Source organism: Candoia aspera, chromosome 1 (assembly GCF_035149785.1).
Source record: "Candoia aspera isolate rCanAsp1 chromosome 1, rCanAsp1.hap2, whole genome shotgun sequence".
Lineage (NCBI taxonomy): Eukaryota > Metazoa > Chordata > Lepidosauria > Squamata > Boidae > Candoia > Candoia aspera.
Genome location: NC_086153.1, coordinates 57,631,250 through 57,648,324, shown reverse-complemented (window position 1 = coordinate 57,648,324; position 17,075 = coordinate 57,631,250). Strand labels below are relative to the sequence as shown.

Sequence of the window (17,075 nt, the reverse complement as noted above, 5' to 3'; positions counted from 1 at the left end):
TTTTATTTTTAAAGGGAAGGATAGAGAGACTAGTGCAAAAAATGAAAACAAATCATAGGAAAGAGTATTAGGAAAGACAAACTCAAATGAAATATTGTCCCCATGTTACTATCCCATATTGGCTGGGGGATTCTGGATGGTGTTTCAATGTCCCATAACGTTCAAGAATCGCTACAGCAGTATTTTAGCAAACTGATTTAATGAGAAGCTCCAAAACTCAGTCATTGATGACATGGCCTCTGCAGTGTAGCACAGTACTCTACTGGTAATTTACTGTGTAAATTAAATTATGGTGTTCTCATTTAGAATAGATCCTTCTTTTGTTTCTGCAGCCAAGGTTGCCCAGTGTTCTACGGGGAGCCCCAGACAAAATTGATTACCATTCCTGACCAAAATTCCTGACATAAAACACCAGGAATTGTCATTTTCAGCCAGAATTACAATTTCAAGCAATTGTGTTTTCTTCCACACAATCTGAAATAATGTTATCAATAAATAATCAAATAAATATTAATTAGACAAATAGAAGGCAAGTGCATGAACCCCAGAGAAAATGATTCTAGAATAACATGATTCAGAGTATATTAATATAGATTATTGGAACACAACCCATATCCTATAGGTTGAATATGCCCTGATTCTTTTTATGGCCTCCAGACCACTTTCAGAATGGGTAGGGCTAAAATTTTGACCCTTGGGCAAATTCCTTCTTAAAGCTAAAAATCCCACAAAATCAGTGAATCCCCCCATTTTGAGAATCAAGTCTTTGTTTTCCCTTAAACCTCCCCTGAAACCTCCTCTGAAAACATGTATTTAAAAAAGTATTGTCCCATCCATATCACTGAAATCAAGTTAATTTCCTATTGCCCTCTGATGACAATTAAGTGTTACCTCCAAATACAAGAAAGTTATGTAATCTGATATATGTACTTAAAAATACAGGCAACCAGTTATCCTCCAGAAATTTTGGATTACAACTCCCATATGACCCAATTAGCATATTGTAGTAACAATATACTAGATTATTTTCTTCTGCATTAAATTAACTTAACCGTTTTAGATGCATGCATAGTATCTGTGTGATGCATACTCATCTCATATATCAATAACATTTTATTTAAAATGTGGCAGAAAAGACTGTTGTTTGAAAGAACTTAAAGAATTGTAATAACTGAAAATTCAAGTTTATTCTGAAAGAACAGAAATAATGCTGCACATTTACTTGGAAAACACCGAAAGAAACTACTTGGCTCCTTTCTACGTTTATTAATGGGAGCTTATAGAGAAACTAATTTGGCTGACTTCTCTTAAGTTCCAGGTTAATTACTAAATCATTTGCTGTTTGCCAATTATGAAAAAAAAATTCCTTGCACATATTTATAAGTTGAGTGAAAGAATAGTAGGAAGCTGTAGACATAACAGTGCCAACTGCCAGTTGGTGTTCATGGATGCTGTAGGAAACAGACCTCCTATACAGCATCTTCCAGAAAAATGGATACCCCTCCCAACTTTATCACAACGTGCCTGACCACTCAACCAACTACAACCCAACCAACAGAAGCTATGAAAACATCATACCTCAGAAACCACCAACAGACTGTTACAACCACATGGCATCACCGTAGCACATAAACCAACTAAAACTCTTCAAAACACCCTAAGTAACCCAAAAGACCCAGTAGCTCAAGAAAAAAAACAGGAGTTATCTACAACATACAGTGTAAGGACTGTGTAAGCACTGACACTTTTAGTTCCAATAAAAACCCATCTCATGCACGAAAGTGAAATGCAGATTCTAGGTTTAATGAAACATATGTACAGGGCAAGAGAAAAAGCCATGACTGAGAAAGGAGCACCAAACCGCTTCACTAAAAGTCTCTACAGTCCATCCCCCCCTTCTTCACAGATCCACTGGCATGACCCTGATTGCAGGAAATTAGCTCAAATAGCAGCAATTCGCATTCCTGCCAGCCACCTCTCCCCCTCCTTTCTTGACATGCAGTAAATTATCACGGCAGGCACATACGATCAAACGATGCAACCATCCTTGGGGGGGGGGGCTGAGAGACTGTAGCAGCCACTACGTAGGACAGACAGGCAGAAGACTAGCAGAGCGCATCCACGAACACCAACTGGCTGTCAGAAGACACGATGAAAACTCCTTAATCTCACAGCACACGGACAGACTCAACCATACTTTCAACTGGGAAACTGTCACCATCCTAAACCAAGCCAAATCCAAAAATGCTAGAGAATTCCTGGAAGCTTGGCACTCAGACAAAGTAGCCATCAACAGACACATAGAGGTAAACAACATTTACATGCCATTCAAAAGAGACAAAAGACTAGAACACCTCCTCACCAGCAATCAATACCCAGATATGCAAAAATTAACACTAGGATTAACACCAGATAAACAATCAAACAGCACAATATACCCTAATCAAGGAACCATTAACTCAGTCCATCATGCAAGCAGCAAACAACAGCCCAATCAAGGAACTCCCAAGAAGAGAACTACACCTCCACCAACACAAGCTGGACAAACCACAGTATATAAACAGAGAGCAAGGCCCACTCCCTCTTTGCACTGAAGATGTTGCCTAGTCTGGCAATGAAACGTCTGCAAGAAAACAGCAAGGCTCAGAGAGCACCAAGGACTCCACAGTTCAACCCCGAGCTACAAATATTCACTTCAATAGGAAAGAATGTGCTTGGGAGCCCTTGCATGAACTTTGGTTTACCAATGAGACTTTCCAGATCCTAGCCTATGTCTTCACATGCCATCTGGAAAGGCTGGAAAGAGACCAGCCTTTCCAAATTGGTGCCCTCCAGCTGTATTGCACTGGATTTGTTACAACACTGTTGGTGGGCACCAGACTGAGGAAAGCTGCAACGGATTCTGAGTAGGTTAGACTCCCCCAGCCTAATGTAATAATTAACTGGTACAGAAATGTCTATTTTGCTTACCATCATGTATCAAACCCATGCCCTAAGAAAAAAGTACTACTGAATTTGATCATGGGATAAAACAAGTATGAGGCAAAGGTCCACCACTCATCCTTCTCCTTTAATTAGAGGTGAATGGATTTGCAGGATTTTATAACAGCTTAATCTACACTTTATATAGAATGACTCAAAGGGAGCAATCTGAAGCACATGAACAACTTCAGACAGAGAGAAAATGAAAAAGTATCAGCTGTATCCTGCAGTCCTGTTGATGCTGCTAGGCCTGCTCGACCCCCAAAGTTGCCATCCAAAGTTTAATGGCATAGGACATACTTTATGTGTATTTGCTCCTGGGTTCCATGGTATAGATGACCATGTGTGAAAACTCTGTTGGTTATATCTTCAAAACATGAAACTTGACAAAACTAACAAGCTCAGACAAAAATCAAAACTAGAGAAAACTGAGTGTAATTCCTTGATATGTACCTTCACTATTGACCATGATTGAAGCAGCTCCAGTTGCAGCATCTTCTGTTTGACTTACAAAGTCTAGGATAAGAAGAAGAAAAAAACTCTTTAGATCTTTCAGCAAAAATACAAATTGACAAGTTACATCAGCAAACATTACAGCTGAACAACTGGCATTTAAAATGTTAATAATGAATACCAATGCCAGAAGCGGGAAAACATAAATGCTAAATTACACCCACATGACAGCAAACACAAGCTCAAGATTAATTAATTGTGGCTAATTCTGTATTTCAGGAAAAAAAAAACACCGATCTAAATTTAGTACAGACATTACTGGCAGCTGCAGTGTGCTTGTTATTCACATAGACATGCAAGTCAAAGTCATCGTTAAAACAGTGTGCATTTGCTATGCTTATCTGGGAAAAACATCACCTATAAAACAACTCCTTTAGCTCAGGAAACAGAGTAACCCAAGCAAAGCCTTGGCTGAATTAGAGTAATAGCACACTCCTATCTATGTTTATCTGGAAGTATGTTTATTTCTCCATAAATGTGTTGAAGATAGTAGCTTAAAAATGGATTTTGCCCTAAATTTAACAGGGTCTAGCCAAATCCTTCCGGGAAGCCTACAACATATCTAATGGCTATAGCCTGTTCAAGTTTTCACCTCTTTCTATAAATAGTATTCTGAGGAATATTTCATCTGTAAGACAGATTCCATTTATGTGCTTTTGTAACAGATACAGACCAAAGGTGGGGAACTTTTGCCCTCCATATCTTGTTGGCTGCCATTTCCCATTAGCCTCAGCCAATGCACCCAGTAATCAAGAAAAATGGAAGTTGCCCTCTATCAATATGTAGTGGGATACAGATTCTCCTAGTCTTGTGTAGAGAGAACTATACTCCATGAGTCTGTAAAATTCCTTTTTTAAACCACCTAACCAATGGCTGCCAGGCTCCCCCAACCAGGACCTGGCAGTAAATCACACATTTCCTGACACTTCATTACTTAGCTTGATTCCTTGGCTAGACTTGGCAGAAGATTCACAGTTCAGCTAGATGAAGCCTTAAATCCAACAGCTGATTGCTCACTGCCAGTGAGAAGATGTCAGTTACTTTTATAGTCTTGATGTTTAAACTCATGATGTGATGGAATGCCTAACAAACCCTAGGAAGGCAAAGGAGGAAGCAGGACTATTGCAAAAAAGATACCTCAGTCGAAGGGAGTGGGGAAGCATGAGGAAGAGACAGAGTAACTAGGTATAAACTGAGTGGGAAAATTGCTTTGATATGCTTTTAAAATTGTTACATTACCCAACTAGCAATAAAGATCTTTTCAGAAACCCAAATGGTTCTTGTTTTCTGAGTTTTCCAACCTCAGAGGGCTTGACACATGGCTTCTTCCCTCTCTGAATTAACAGATATTTGTGTGACACTTGGTGGCCTTGAAGCTGAATGGCTGTTCTATATTAATATAGCCATCTTTGCCCTGGGAATTGTTAGTTTCCAGCTTAGGCCTCATACTGGTTATTCTCACAGCCTGCATTGACAAAGTAATGTAATCTGTATGCTAAACCACAATACACGTGTTAAATCCAAACACCTGAAACTTCAACAAGCCATGACTTAACAGAGTGGGTAGATCAAGCCTGTATGTTATGTAGAAAAAAAGTATTTTTTGTCTGTCTTATGCTGGCACTTTTATTGAGTTCTAATATTATGAAGAATGGTAGATCTTTGTTTTGTATTCATTTTCTCAAAATTGAGCAGAACTTTGCAAATCTTATATTCAGAATATAATGATTAGTGATATAATTTGAATCTGAATTAAGGTAAGGATTTTTAGGTGATGGCAGTTTTAGGTGAGGGGTCAAGGGTGAAATGTTGTCTTAAGCCTAGCATGGTGTAAGGTACCAATCTTGCTGCTTAAACCTCCAAAAAGCCCCAAAGGCAGGCTAGAGGTATGGCTCCATCCAATTCAGGGGATAGTGGGCACTAGTAATGTTGTTCTGGGGGCCACAATCATGGTCTGGGCTGCTTCACAAAGGCCAACCTATGATCTAGAGCAGCCTTTCTCAACCTTTTGATCCTGGAGGAACCCTTGAAATATTTTTCAGGCCTCAGGGAACCCCTGCACATTCAGGCTCAAATATAGGCCAGAAGTTACAAACTTATTATATTCGTTTCATGTGTAGGCCTGTATACATGTATTAACAATGTTCTTAAACTAAAAATAAAAAATGAAACATACCTCTTTAATGTGAAGTTGCCCAAATTTGAAATAATTTTTAAAATAAATCATGATCTCCCAGGGAACCCCTAGTGACCTCTTGCAGAACCCTAGGGTTCCACGGACCCCTGGTTGAGAAACCCTGATCTAGAGGATTGGTTTATTTAACATTATATCATTCACCTTTCACTCCTTGTGAAAAGGTTATAGTTTAGTAATGTGAAAGCACATGGTTTGTGTGGAGAAGATCCCATGTTCAATCTTTGCAGTCTTTATGTGGGATTAGGAAAGCTCTTGCCTGAAAATCTGAATGGCTGCTGCCAATAAATCCTTGTTTTTCTAATTAGAAACTCTTTAAAAAAGTTCAACTGTCAAACTTTTACCTGTTGGAATCCCATTTTTTTTTAAGTTTTCAATGTAGTCATTACCAAAAGAATCCTTTCCAACCTACAGAGCAAAAATAAACAACATTACATTCTTCAGATTATCCAGCTAGTCTTGGACAATATTCTCAAGGATGGGCAATATATGACTTTCCACACGTTACTGAGCTTCCATTAACCCTGGAGACCGCCCCTGAAATATCTGCTTTGCAGCTGTTAAAAGTATTTCAAAGTGCAAATAATTTGGATATGCAAGAATAAAAATATATTGGGTATTTTTAAAATCAATAAAATGTATTCTATATTTCTCCTGTCATAACATTTCAGAAACAGAAGCTTTATATTCCTCAATACTGTTACAACTCATCCTTAATAAATAAGATGTCATTGGCTTTATAACGTGATTAAAACCTCTTTTTAACATCTTCCACAGAAGCAAGAACTACAGAATTCAGTGGGGCCTCCTCCCATCTAAATGAATATAGCACTGAAGACTTGGAGAATAACAGTTTCTTTCTGGAACAAGTGCATTTAAAAGTTCATTGGAGTTGGGAGGCCAATAAATTTAAATAAACAAACAAATAAAAATATTTTTAAACAATAAAATGCTACAGAATATTTTAAAAATATATAATGTGAAACCTAGATTTTCCAACTGTACATTTAATATTAAGGGGCAAATCTGAATTTGATGATCAAATGGCAAAACCTAATACTTCAAAATATTATGTCCTATAATATTAAAGATGTCATCACAGGCAGCTACTATTCTGGAAAAATAACTTAAGAAATAAGAAAGATTTGTGGAAAATACACTGTTATGGCCACAGAACCAAAGATAACTAAACAACATAATATGCTCTATGATTTGTGAAACTGCATAGGAGCAATTTATAGTCTCAGCATTTCTGATCAGTCTCCTATACAAATGTGCACAGTACTACTATTTGTTCTATTTTTCTGGGTGTTCTGCACAAAGGGAGCATGGAACGCAGTATCTAATCATTTGTACATTTAGCAACTCAACTTCAAAGACCTCCCCCCCATTTCCTTGAAGCAGCTGATTTCAATCTGTTGTAAATTCTATAGTACTAATTTTCTAGAATATAAGGACAGTTCTCCAGGGAAACAGGAGACCTAACATTAGGGCTGTTCCTTTCTTATGTCCCTTTTAACAGTCAATAATGAAAGCCACATGCACTGGCCACTCCAAAAATCCTCTCAGCCAGTACATGACGCTTTCATTATTGACTGTTAGAAGGGACATATACTTACAAATAAATTTCTGCCGTGGCACCTGTCCATCAACCCCCCAGAAATCAGACTTGCCCCAACCCTGCTGGCTTTTTGTACGGCACTAAAACTTGGCTTTGCCATCAAGCCTGGAGCCCTGATAGTATGACTGAGCTCATTTTGTGGTTAGTTTGTTTATGAGTGTTCTTGGCTGCTATTTTTATTGCTTTTTAAAATTTTGGTTGTTTTATTGTTTTTACTCTGTTTTAATTGTTAGCCACCCAGAGTCGTGTATATGAGATGGGTGGCCCATCAATACAATACAATACAAAAGATATTCCTAATGTAGGGAAATCAGTGACTTGATTATTTATATGTTTGCTCAGAATCTTGTTCAGGCAACTTTCCCTCTTACAGTTTTTCTTATATTCAAAGCAAATTTTAAACCAGTCCAAGACTGGCCAGCCCTTCAATATATTGTCATGCTGCTCTGGAATGGACTTCAAGCAATCATTCATAAGCTTATATTATTTATTCCTTTTGTTTTTTTCAAGAATTAAGCCATGAATACAGAAAAGGTTATTTACCTATTATTAATATTAAGCTTAATTCTCTGAATGCTGATCCGTACATAGTCAAAATGTGCAAGAGGGTAATTATCAAAACTCTTAAGGGAATGCCAAGATTTGTAGACATGCAAGATATTTCTTTAAAAAAATGAACCTATGGGAGAATCCCGTCTGTGTGCAGTTTAGTAATGGCTGAGGATGCACAGTGGTCATCAAATGCTGAATGTCAGAGAAAAAAAAATACTGTAAAATGAGGTCAAGTAGAAAAGGAAATGAGATGGAAACCCTGGAGTCCTGAGCAGTGCACCTCACATTACAACATTTTATGAAGGGTTCCACTTAATAAATCTTTCAGTTTAAATCACTGGCAAATTACTGTTTTAACATGTTAGACATACTGTCAGACTCTGGGGGCAAAATTAAAATAGCTATTGGTTAATTATAGCTAAAATTCCTTTATTTCTGCTCTTGAAAAAGCACAGACTTATTTCCCTACATTTTATAGCAACAATTGTTCTGTGTGTCTTTAGATATAATTGAAAACAACAAAAAAGCTCTTTCCCTATCTGACTTACAGTGCAACACAGAACACTTAAGAGAGGACCATGAACTCCGTTTTGATGCTGAACCATGTTCTAAGTCTGAGCCATGTGCTCAGTTACACTAACTGGGTTTATACACTGCATTAAGCTATGGCTTGCTTAATAAACCACAACGTCATGAGTACTGTTGGTGAGCAGGAGGGGGCCCCTATCCAGGGAGAAAAACGCATGCATGGTTTAGAGGCTTTGAACTTTCCTTCGAAGAAACCCAGAGCAGACCCGCCTTGATTCTTGGGTTTATCTGTGTGGGTTTCCCACGGCCTTTCAGTTTGGCAGGATTTTATGTCTAGTACAGTAGGACAATAAACACTAGAGACCCAAGATACCGTCTCAGTGTGGTTCTTCACTCTAAGATAGGACACACAACTATCTGAGATCCCATATTATGCTAAGCCATAAATCACGGTTTACAAACCAAAATAGCTGGGTTTAATACAATCCACTACAATGAAACAAAACAAACTACATTATGGCAATCTCATACATGAAGTTATACTGTTTCTCAAGTATTATCTATCCTGATTCACTGCTTTGTACATGGTTCCAGTTGGTGGATCTTGAGGTTCTGGTAGAAAAGAGAAAGCAGAGAAAGGAGATGCTAGATGCTAGAATAACAATGACTTTGTTCCTGCAAATTTATTATATATGGAAAAATTATTTGCAATCGTTTATCATGTTATCCATAATTAAACTCAATTATTAACTTTTTTTTACAGAATGTTTACTCTTTTTCTTCCAAAAATACAAAATTGATACTTTGTATTTTTGTGTTGTTAGGAAAACATAGAATAGACTTATATATTAATTTAGGATGTCATAATCCTGCTTTCAAAATATATTAGTGTTACCTATACATTAACACTATCAGCTGCTCTGAAATTTTAGAAGTTTGATCAGGGAGTGCAATGGCAGTCATAGTTTGCACATGGCCCATTGTTTGCTTATCCCTACATTATACCAACCTTCATCCAGAAAGGAATACACACATTCACTCTTAGTTTTTTCTGCCTTGGATAAGACAGCTGTTAACTGCTAAAATGAACTTGTATTATAACATGTAATATATTATATTATATTATTAACTTATTAACAACAGAATATACTGACAATAATATATATAAACCAGTGCTTACCTTGCAGATCATTGAAGTTTTAGCCCCAAGCCGAGCTGCCTGAACACACTGGTTGGCACCTTTCCCTCCAAATCCACTGAAAAATTTATGTCCATGTATGGTTTCTCCAGCTTTTGGTAGACGTGTGGTAAGACTATTGAAATGAAAAAGGAAAGATACTCTGTATTGTGTATTAACAACTGAGTCCTTAAGAGTTTTAAACATTAACCGTACAGAATTGTCATGGTGTCTGCTTATGTTTCATAAACATTTAATAGAAGAGCCCAAGTACTATAGAGATTCAATTAAAAGTAGTTCCAACAGTAATCCAAAATCTGTAAATGTAACCTCTTTCACACCCCTACAACTACCACAATTAAAACAGACCTCATAGTTGTTTCACTGTTTCAGTTACAGCAAAAGGAGGTGAGCAAGACCAGAAAGTCTAAATTGTGTTCCAATTTTCCTAGGCCTCAGGGAAAACGGAAAAAAACAGAGGATAGGTGACTAAGTAATCACATTATCACACAGGACTGCAAGAAGAAAGGTGTATGCAACCCACACAGTTATATACATAATACCACAAGGGGGACCATTCCAGTAAACACGCATACTCACACACATATACAAACACCCTGAGAGAAAAAACAAAATAGTTCCTCAGTCTTTGGGGATTCAACATTTAAAACATCTATTTATAATGAAAATAAATAGATGATAATGAAAATATGGGCCCTATTTATTTTTACAATGACACAGATCAAAATCAACTTGGGAATGGACATATTATTGAATAGAATACTTCATAGCCTAAGGACAGCCTTGAGTTAATGTTTAATACAATAGAATACATTAAAGTCAGTAGGAACTGTACAGTCCTATTTGGGAAGTTCTTTGCACAAAAACACCCTGCAAGTTAAAAATGAAATAAATATAACCTTCCTTTACCTGTCAAGGTAACTGCCTTAAAAATCATTGTAAAACAAGATTCACAATTATCAAAAAAAGCTACAGAATATAGTCAATGGTTAAGAGAACTTCAGCTTCATCGTGCCACATAATCCTATGCATTACAAGGACTTTCCATAGGGAAGGCCCTGCTTTCTAGCTTCTGCTACAGCCTGATGTAATGGCTGCTTCAAGCTAACAGATGAGAGAAACTGATGGAACTGGTCTCTCAGTAGATGCAAGGGTTAAAAGCTGATTGCAAAAGACAGGAGACATCTGAAGTGGCAAAAGAAACACTGGAGAACTTATGTGGGCATAGGAGATGGTACAGGAAATCAAAGGCTCTTAATCAAGGGGCCCTCACAAACACGTGAACATTATTGATGCAGCAAGCTGGAAGAATTGCAACACTTTTTGTACCAAGATATGCTTTGCTGAAGACAGGGAAGAGTGGAGTAGAAAAATAAGTCTGGAGAAAAAAAGAAGTCAAAACGTAGGTGACCAAGACAATAGCAAATTAAAAGCTGGCTAGCTATGCAGCAGCATGCAAGAGAGAGTCTTTTTGTTTTAAACTTTGTTCTCCTCTCTCATGTATGAGCAGCACAGACCTAGGACAAGGACTAAATAACTGGGTCTCTTTGGCTTCTCTATTGTCCCATCAACAGAAATTTCATTAGATTGTCTGGCGGGGGGAGAGAATGGTTAAATCACAGTGAGTATCCTTTATCTGGTTCAAAAGATGGTAACTGTAACTGAATTGGAATAAGATTTTTGGACTGCTGTACCTCGGCTGAAAGTTAAAGTAAAGCAATTGTCAAACATCTGGGAAACCAATCAGCATAGCCTATATACTTTGCTTAAAATATCCAGCTTAACTTCAAAGGTCACATCAGAAACACATAGGTGCGTTTCTTCCTTAAACACACTTCTATCTTGCATGTTAAACATCCTGCCAAACACACCTTAATAGATAGCTCAGGAAAATTCACTTTTAGAGATACAGCTATTAAGAAAAGAAAGCAGTGCTATAATATAATGCTGTTATCTTGTCACAGAATTTTGTAATGAGAAGCAATTACTAGATTTTGATTTCATTAGGCTAACTTTAAAAGCATTTCAGCCTTCTGTTTTGAAATGACAATTATGAGTAATTCGTACGATTAAGGAACCATCTGTTACTGCACATCCTCCATTCACATGTACACTCAAATGTGCATTTTCCAGAGGTGTTGAGCACATATATTGCAGAATTAGGTATGGTTTGAAGGGAAACAGCTGCTTCTATAATAGAACAAAACAACCTAAACAAGCATTCAAGACCAAAGTCAGAGGCTTTTATTTTTAATACAAGCATGTCTGCATACATATTACAAAGAGGAAAAACAGCTCAGTTATTTGCCCAACTCTAGAATACATGGACTGATATACTGTTTTAAAAACCCTAATATGAAAGAAAGATAAAGATGGGAGAAATGAATATTTATCATTTAAACAACGGAAGGCAATACAATAGAAATGGAAAGACCAAGGTTGTTAAACGCTAGGAAAGCAGATGAAAATGATGGCACACAGAGAAGGAAATAATTGTTTTAGAAGGAAGAAGTAATATAGAAGAGAGAGTGCTGACTTTCCTGACTGGTCTTACACATTTAGGAAAACAATGATCTCAAGCTATTTTCTAGTCTCCCAGCCTTTAGTTATATTCAAACACGAAAAGAAAGTGTCAAAGTGCTCAGAAAAGCTCAATTTCTATGTTGTCTAGAAGCCAACTGGATGATAGAGTTAATTAGACTGCTGGTACTTGTGGTGAAAGTGGAGAGACCCAACAGAGGCTTTGCAGTTATTAGGTTCCCAGAAACTAAAACAATTTGATATAAAATTAGAACTTAAAATGGAAATCCTTAAACCAAGGTTTCTCCTTAAGCCTTGATTATGCCAGAGAAAATAACATAAAGGAAGTTAAGACTTGATTAAAGGAGGAAAGGGAAGCACTATAACTGCTTTTAGGTACAGCAGAAGACTGTGATGAGGATGAAGCTCATAATCAGGGTAAAGATAGTTAATCCAGTAATTATGACCTCCTGGTCAGAGGATATGGTCATGTCATCATCTTCTAAGTTGCAAAAGGAATTCTTGGCAGCAGCAAATCCTCTCCAGTCTCACAGAAGTCTAAGACAGCAAAACCAAGTGAAGTCCATTTAATATTTCAGCTAGCTCCTATGTATATGTATGTGTGAAGCAGACCACACTACAGACTATGACTGCCTTCATAAGCCTTCAGGTAGCTGTAGATGGACCTGTTTCTATCAGGGAGGTTTGGCACAGACAGTACACTTGGAATTTTCCAAAGCCTTGTTTCCCATTCCCTTCACCAGAGGGCCTCGGACAGGATGATTTCAGTTAAACAGCAGCTCTAGTATGAAAAAAGTGTTTTGTTTGTTTGACAGCAATACTGTGTGCTCTTCTACGGCAGATCATCATTACAGTACTAGTCTCTAAGCTATCACTTTATACATAGCATGGAGCTGGTGCAAGATATCAAAAGTAGAGGTAGGGAACTCACAGATTATGCTGCATCACTTCTAAAACCAGACTGTAGGCTTAATGGGTAGTTTTTCAGGGGGTAAAGCTTTGTCTCTTGGTGTCTTCAACACAAAGAGATGTCTCAGAGATTAACAAAGTGATCCAAGGTAAGAAATGGAGGCCTCTGGTTCTGGGAGTGCAGGCAAGATACACGAATGGAGTGGCTGCAATGGTAGGAAAATAACACAAGCCATTTCTTAACTCAGATGAACACTGGGTTAATCTTAAATCTGAATTAAAGCCTACTGATATTAGATGCCCAGGAAAAAATAATGAACTGGTGTCTAAATACAACCAAAGCTACATGTTTCAGAACTAAAAATACACAGGACTCAATGGTTCTGGAAAATGGCCACAGAAAGAAACAGAAGAAAAAAGAAAGGATTAGATTCTGGAAGACTAAATAAAACCTAGGGGCTGAAACCAATCAACTGAATAATTTATATGCATGCAGATAGCTACTGGTATACAAAACTGTAAGTGCTGAGGAGGTTCTCTAACAAGTTAATCTCCTATATTGTTTTTATGCCAATGATCCATCACTTTATGACTCTGATTTCAGTCTTGAAGATTCTGTATCTCATCTCAGTAACTGGGTCTGTACCTAAGAATTTTTAATAAGAGTCCTGAAAGAATAGGGGTCTTTTTATACATAATGGTGCCTAAGGTCTATCACAGATCAAGAGTTTTGAAGTAGAACTCTTAAATAACTAGAAACCGTATTGATTTGAAGAAAATACTTAATAACCAAGGAAACAGGCAGAAGTACTGGCAAGCAAGCATATTAAATGCCACATGGCAGAAGATGTTTACGCAGGACTTTGTTCCTGGCAAGAAAAATGTTATAAGGGTGTTGACAATACAGCATAATGTTCAGTTTGTGAATATCTTGAAATATGGTGAGACAGAGTAAAAGCCTTGCAGAGGATCCAAAGGATGCCACTCAGCCTCCAAAGTTCAAGTAAACGTAACATCAAATGAAGAGAAGAAAAAAGAAACATTTATCTGAGAAATAGAAATTTTGTGGATTTTTTTTGCTATAAAGTAATTCTTTAGAAGTCTGGTATCAAGGTTTATTATGCAAGGCTCTGTCAGGATACTGACAGATATCCACATTTCCAGCCCTAAATGCTGCTTACAATTTTATACTGTTGTCTGAGTGATAAGGATGAAAGTTCTACAATGTGAGATCAAGATAGAGCAACTTCTGCAGGAGCTAAATTTCTCATTTTTCCCCAGAGAACAAGTACATAATGAACAGTTCAAAAGTTTAAATAACAGGAAGAAGAGGCAGGACTGAAGCATGACATTGATAGAAACATGATTGGGGAATACCTCTTTACTTCAAACAAATTTAAATAATCAGGACCAGGGTATTAAAGGAATTAGTTGATGGACCAGTTGAATGTTTATGTTTGAGAAATCCTAGAGAATTGAAATGTCCTGATTTTTTTTTTAAAGTAAATGGGAGGATTCATTAAACTATAAACTAGTCAGTTTGAGGCTGATACCTGGGAACATTCTACAGCAGATCATAACAAAATGATAAATCCATAAGCATACTGAAAGCAATGTATCAATTACCACAAGTCAGCATGGATTTATCAAGAATTAGTCTTGCAAACTAATCTTCTTTTTTGATAGAGTAACTTCCTTAAGAGATTGTGAGAATGCTGTATATATAATATAACCTGACTTCAACAACACATTTGATAAAATATCACATGTCATGCTGTTTAGCAAGCTAATTAAATGTGGGCTGGACAGCATGACAATTAATTAAATACATAACTGGATTGAAAATAATACTCAGAGTACGCATTAATAAATATGTAAGAGAAATGTACAGAATGAAATTTAATAGAAGCAAGTGCAAATGTACTTCCCTTAGGAAACAAAAATGCACAGATATAGGTGGGGGAAATCTGACTTGGTAATGGTGCCTATGAAAAAGATCTTGGAATAGTAGTTGAGTGCAAGCTGAACATGGCCAGCAGTAGTAGGGCTGCAGAAAAGGCAAATGTAGTTTCAGTCTGCTTCAAAAGCAAGTATCTCCATATTATGGGAAATAATAGTTCCATTTATACTACCTTGGTCAGACCTCATCTTGAGTCTGGTTCTAGGCACTATACTTTAAGAAGGATTCAGAGAAATTGGAACATGTTCAGATAATGGTAATGACTGAATAATTAGAGGACAAGAAACTGAATGCTATGAAGAGAGACTGAAGAAGCTGGGCATGTTTGCATTTGACAAAATGATGCAATTCTTCAAGTACCTGAAAGGAAGTCTTTTAAAAGTCGATGAAGACATGTTTCTTGCTTGTTCCATAGTAAAGGACACAGAATAACATGTCTAAGTTAGAAGGCCCCCTCCAGCTCTATAAATATAATTTTATATTTGTGCCGTGGAGAGATAATGGCAGCATATAACAGCATATAAACAACAGGGAAGACAAGACAGTAATTCCAGCTAAACGTTCTCTTTGATAAGACAGTATGTATAAATTTCTCCATTCCCTATGTTTCTTAAAAGCTGTGATGAGTATAATTATCTATTCAGGATCTACAAACATCCAGCATAACTCTAACAATCAGAAGAGGAGAGTAACCTATCCTTGTATCATTTCCAATGTTTGCAATGCTGTTAAAACTCAGTGTCAACCACATTTTTGGTCAGTACCTGATTTTTGCCGCCTGGCAGTTCTTCAGCTGCTGGCCCCATCCATTTTTATTCTCTGACCATTTTATCAAAACATTTATATCTGGCCTTCTGGCATGGCATATGATTCAGGGCGGTTTACTTATTTTAACATCTCAAATGTATATAAAAAAAAGAGGAATGGCATTAGCACTGAAGGCAATGTGATCCTACAGTATATATCTCTACTCAAAGCACCTCATAAAGCCCATCAAATGTTAGTCTAAACAAATTAACAGAAAAAGGTGGTAGAATCCAGAAAAGAGTACAGATTATATTACCTTAGTCTACAAACACTAAAACGAAGTGGTGCCTAACAAAAAAAATAACAGCCAGGGAGAATGTTGCTGAGCTATCCTTTCATTTCTATGCAAGTTTTCTACTTGAAAGGTCTGAGTCTTTAAAAATACGATGCTGTACTACAGCCTCAAGTTATCCCCTTGCATAAATGGACCAATTTTAACAAAGCATTAGATTTCGGTATCTGCAGGCCACAGCAAGTGAGTCAGTTCGCAAAGGGGAATTGGTCACTCAGGTTGTAGCATTGCCAGTTTGTTTAGTTTACCTTTTAAAAAAAGCCTTATAGCTTGTATTTCCATACAGCCCTTGGAGTGGAAGTGGGAAGAATGCTTCCTTTCCTCCACTGACTACATGGAAATAAAGGCTACTACATTCTTAAGAAACTAGTAAACATTTTTGTAGGCTGGTCTCATAATCATCTTATTTACAAAACTGGTCTAATTATGTATACTATAATGTTATGTGGAACTCATTGTGTTTGGTGTGGAAGTTAATTTCAGCTTTTGGATACTGTATCCTCTACAACATAGATAAAATTACAGCAAGAAATATGAATGCAGCACTTAGCTTCTTTTCCAATGTCTAGAACTAGAGAACTTATTTAGAATTCTAAACTTTGGGCAGTCTTGCAAAATAAGTGCTGGAGGAATTTCCCTATGGCAACCATTTTGTTAATGGGTGATATAGCCAGTTTCAGAACTTCAATTTATCAGAATGTATTTTCCATACCCTTTGGAACAGGATGTTCCCTATTGCCCAAGCTCTGAATTTAAAGGGGGCACTTCCAAATAAAGCGGGCCCTGGAAATAGATATTGGAAGTGGTATTTTCCTTTGAGACATTCCAGCTTTCATTTTTTAATTTAATTTTTTAAGTTGGGGCAGGGTAGACAGTCTGGTGGGCACCAAGACTAGAGTGTCACATTGGGAAGCCCAGATCTGGAAACTCAGAAAAAGTATGTATATTCAAGGTATGCATAGCAACATGAACCCCTTG

The 17,075-nt window shown here is 37.1% G+C and overlaps 1 protein-coding gene across 1 annotated transcript in view; it reads right to left on the bottom strand.

The window, feature by feature from the left end:
• The window catches only part of RBKS (ribokinase), a 58,878-nt gene that overhangs the window by 33,817 nt on the left and 7,986 nt on the right, over positions 1 to 17,075 (bottom strand). The window contains exons 2-4 of the mRNA XM_063304630.1: positions 9,571 to 9,703; positions 6,034 to 6,097; positions 3,436 to 3,498 (exon numbers count right to left, since the gene is read on the bottom strand). Coding sequence (XP_063160700.1) covers positions 3,436 to 3,498; positions 6,034 to 6,097; positions 9,571 to 9,703 — 260 coding nt within the window. The remainder of the gene's footprint in view (positions 1 to 3,435; positions 3,499 to 6,033; positions 6,098 to 9,570; positions 9,704 to 17,075) is intronic.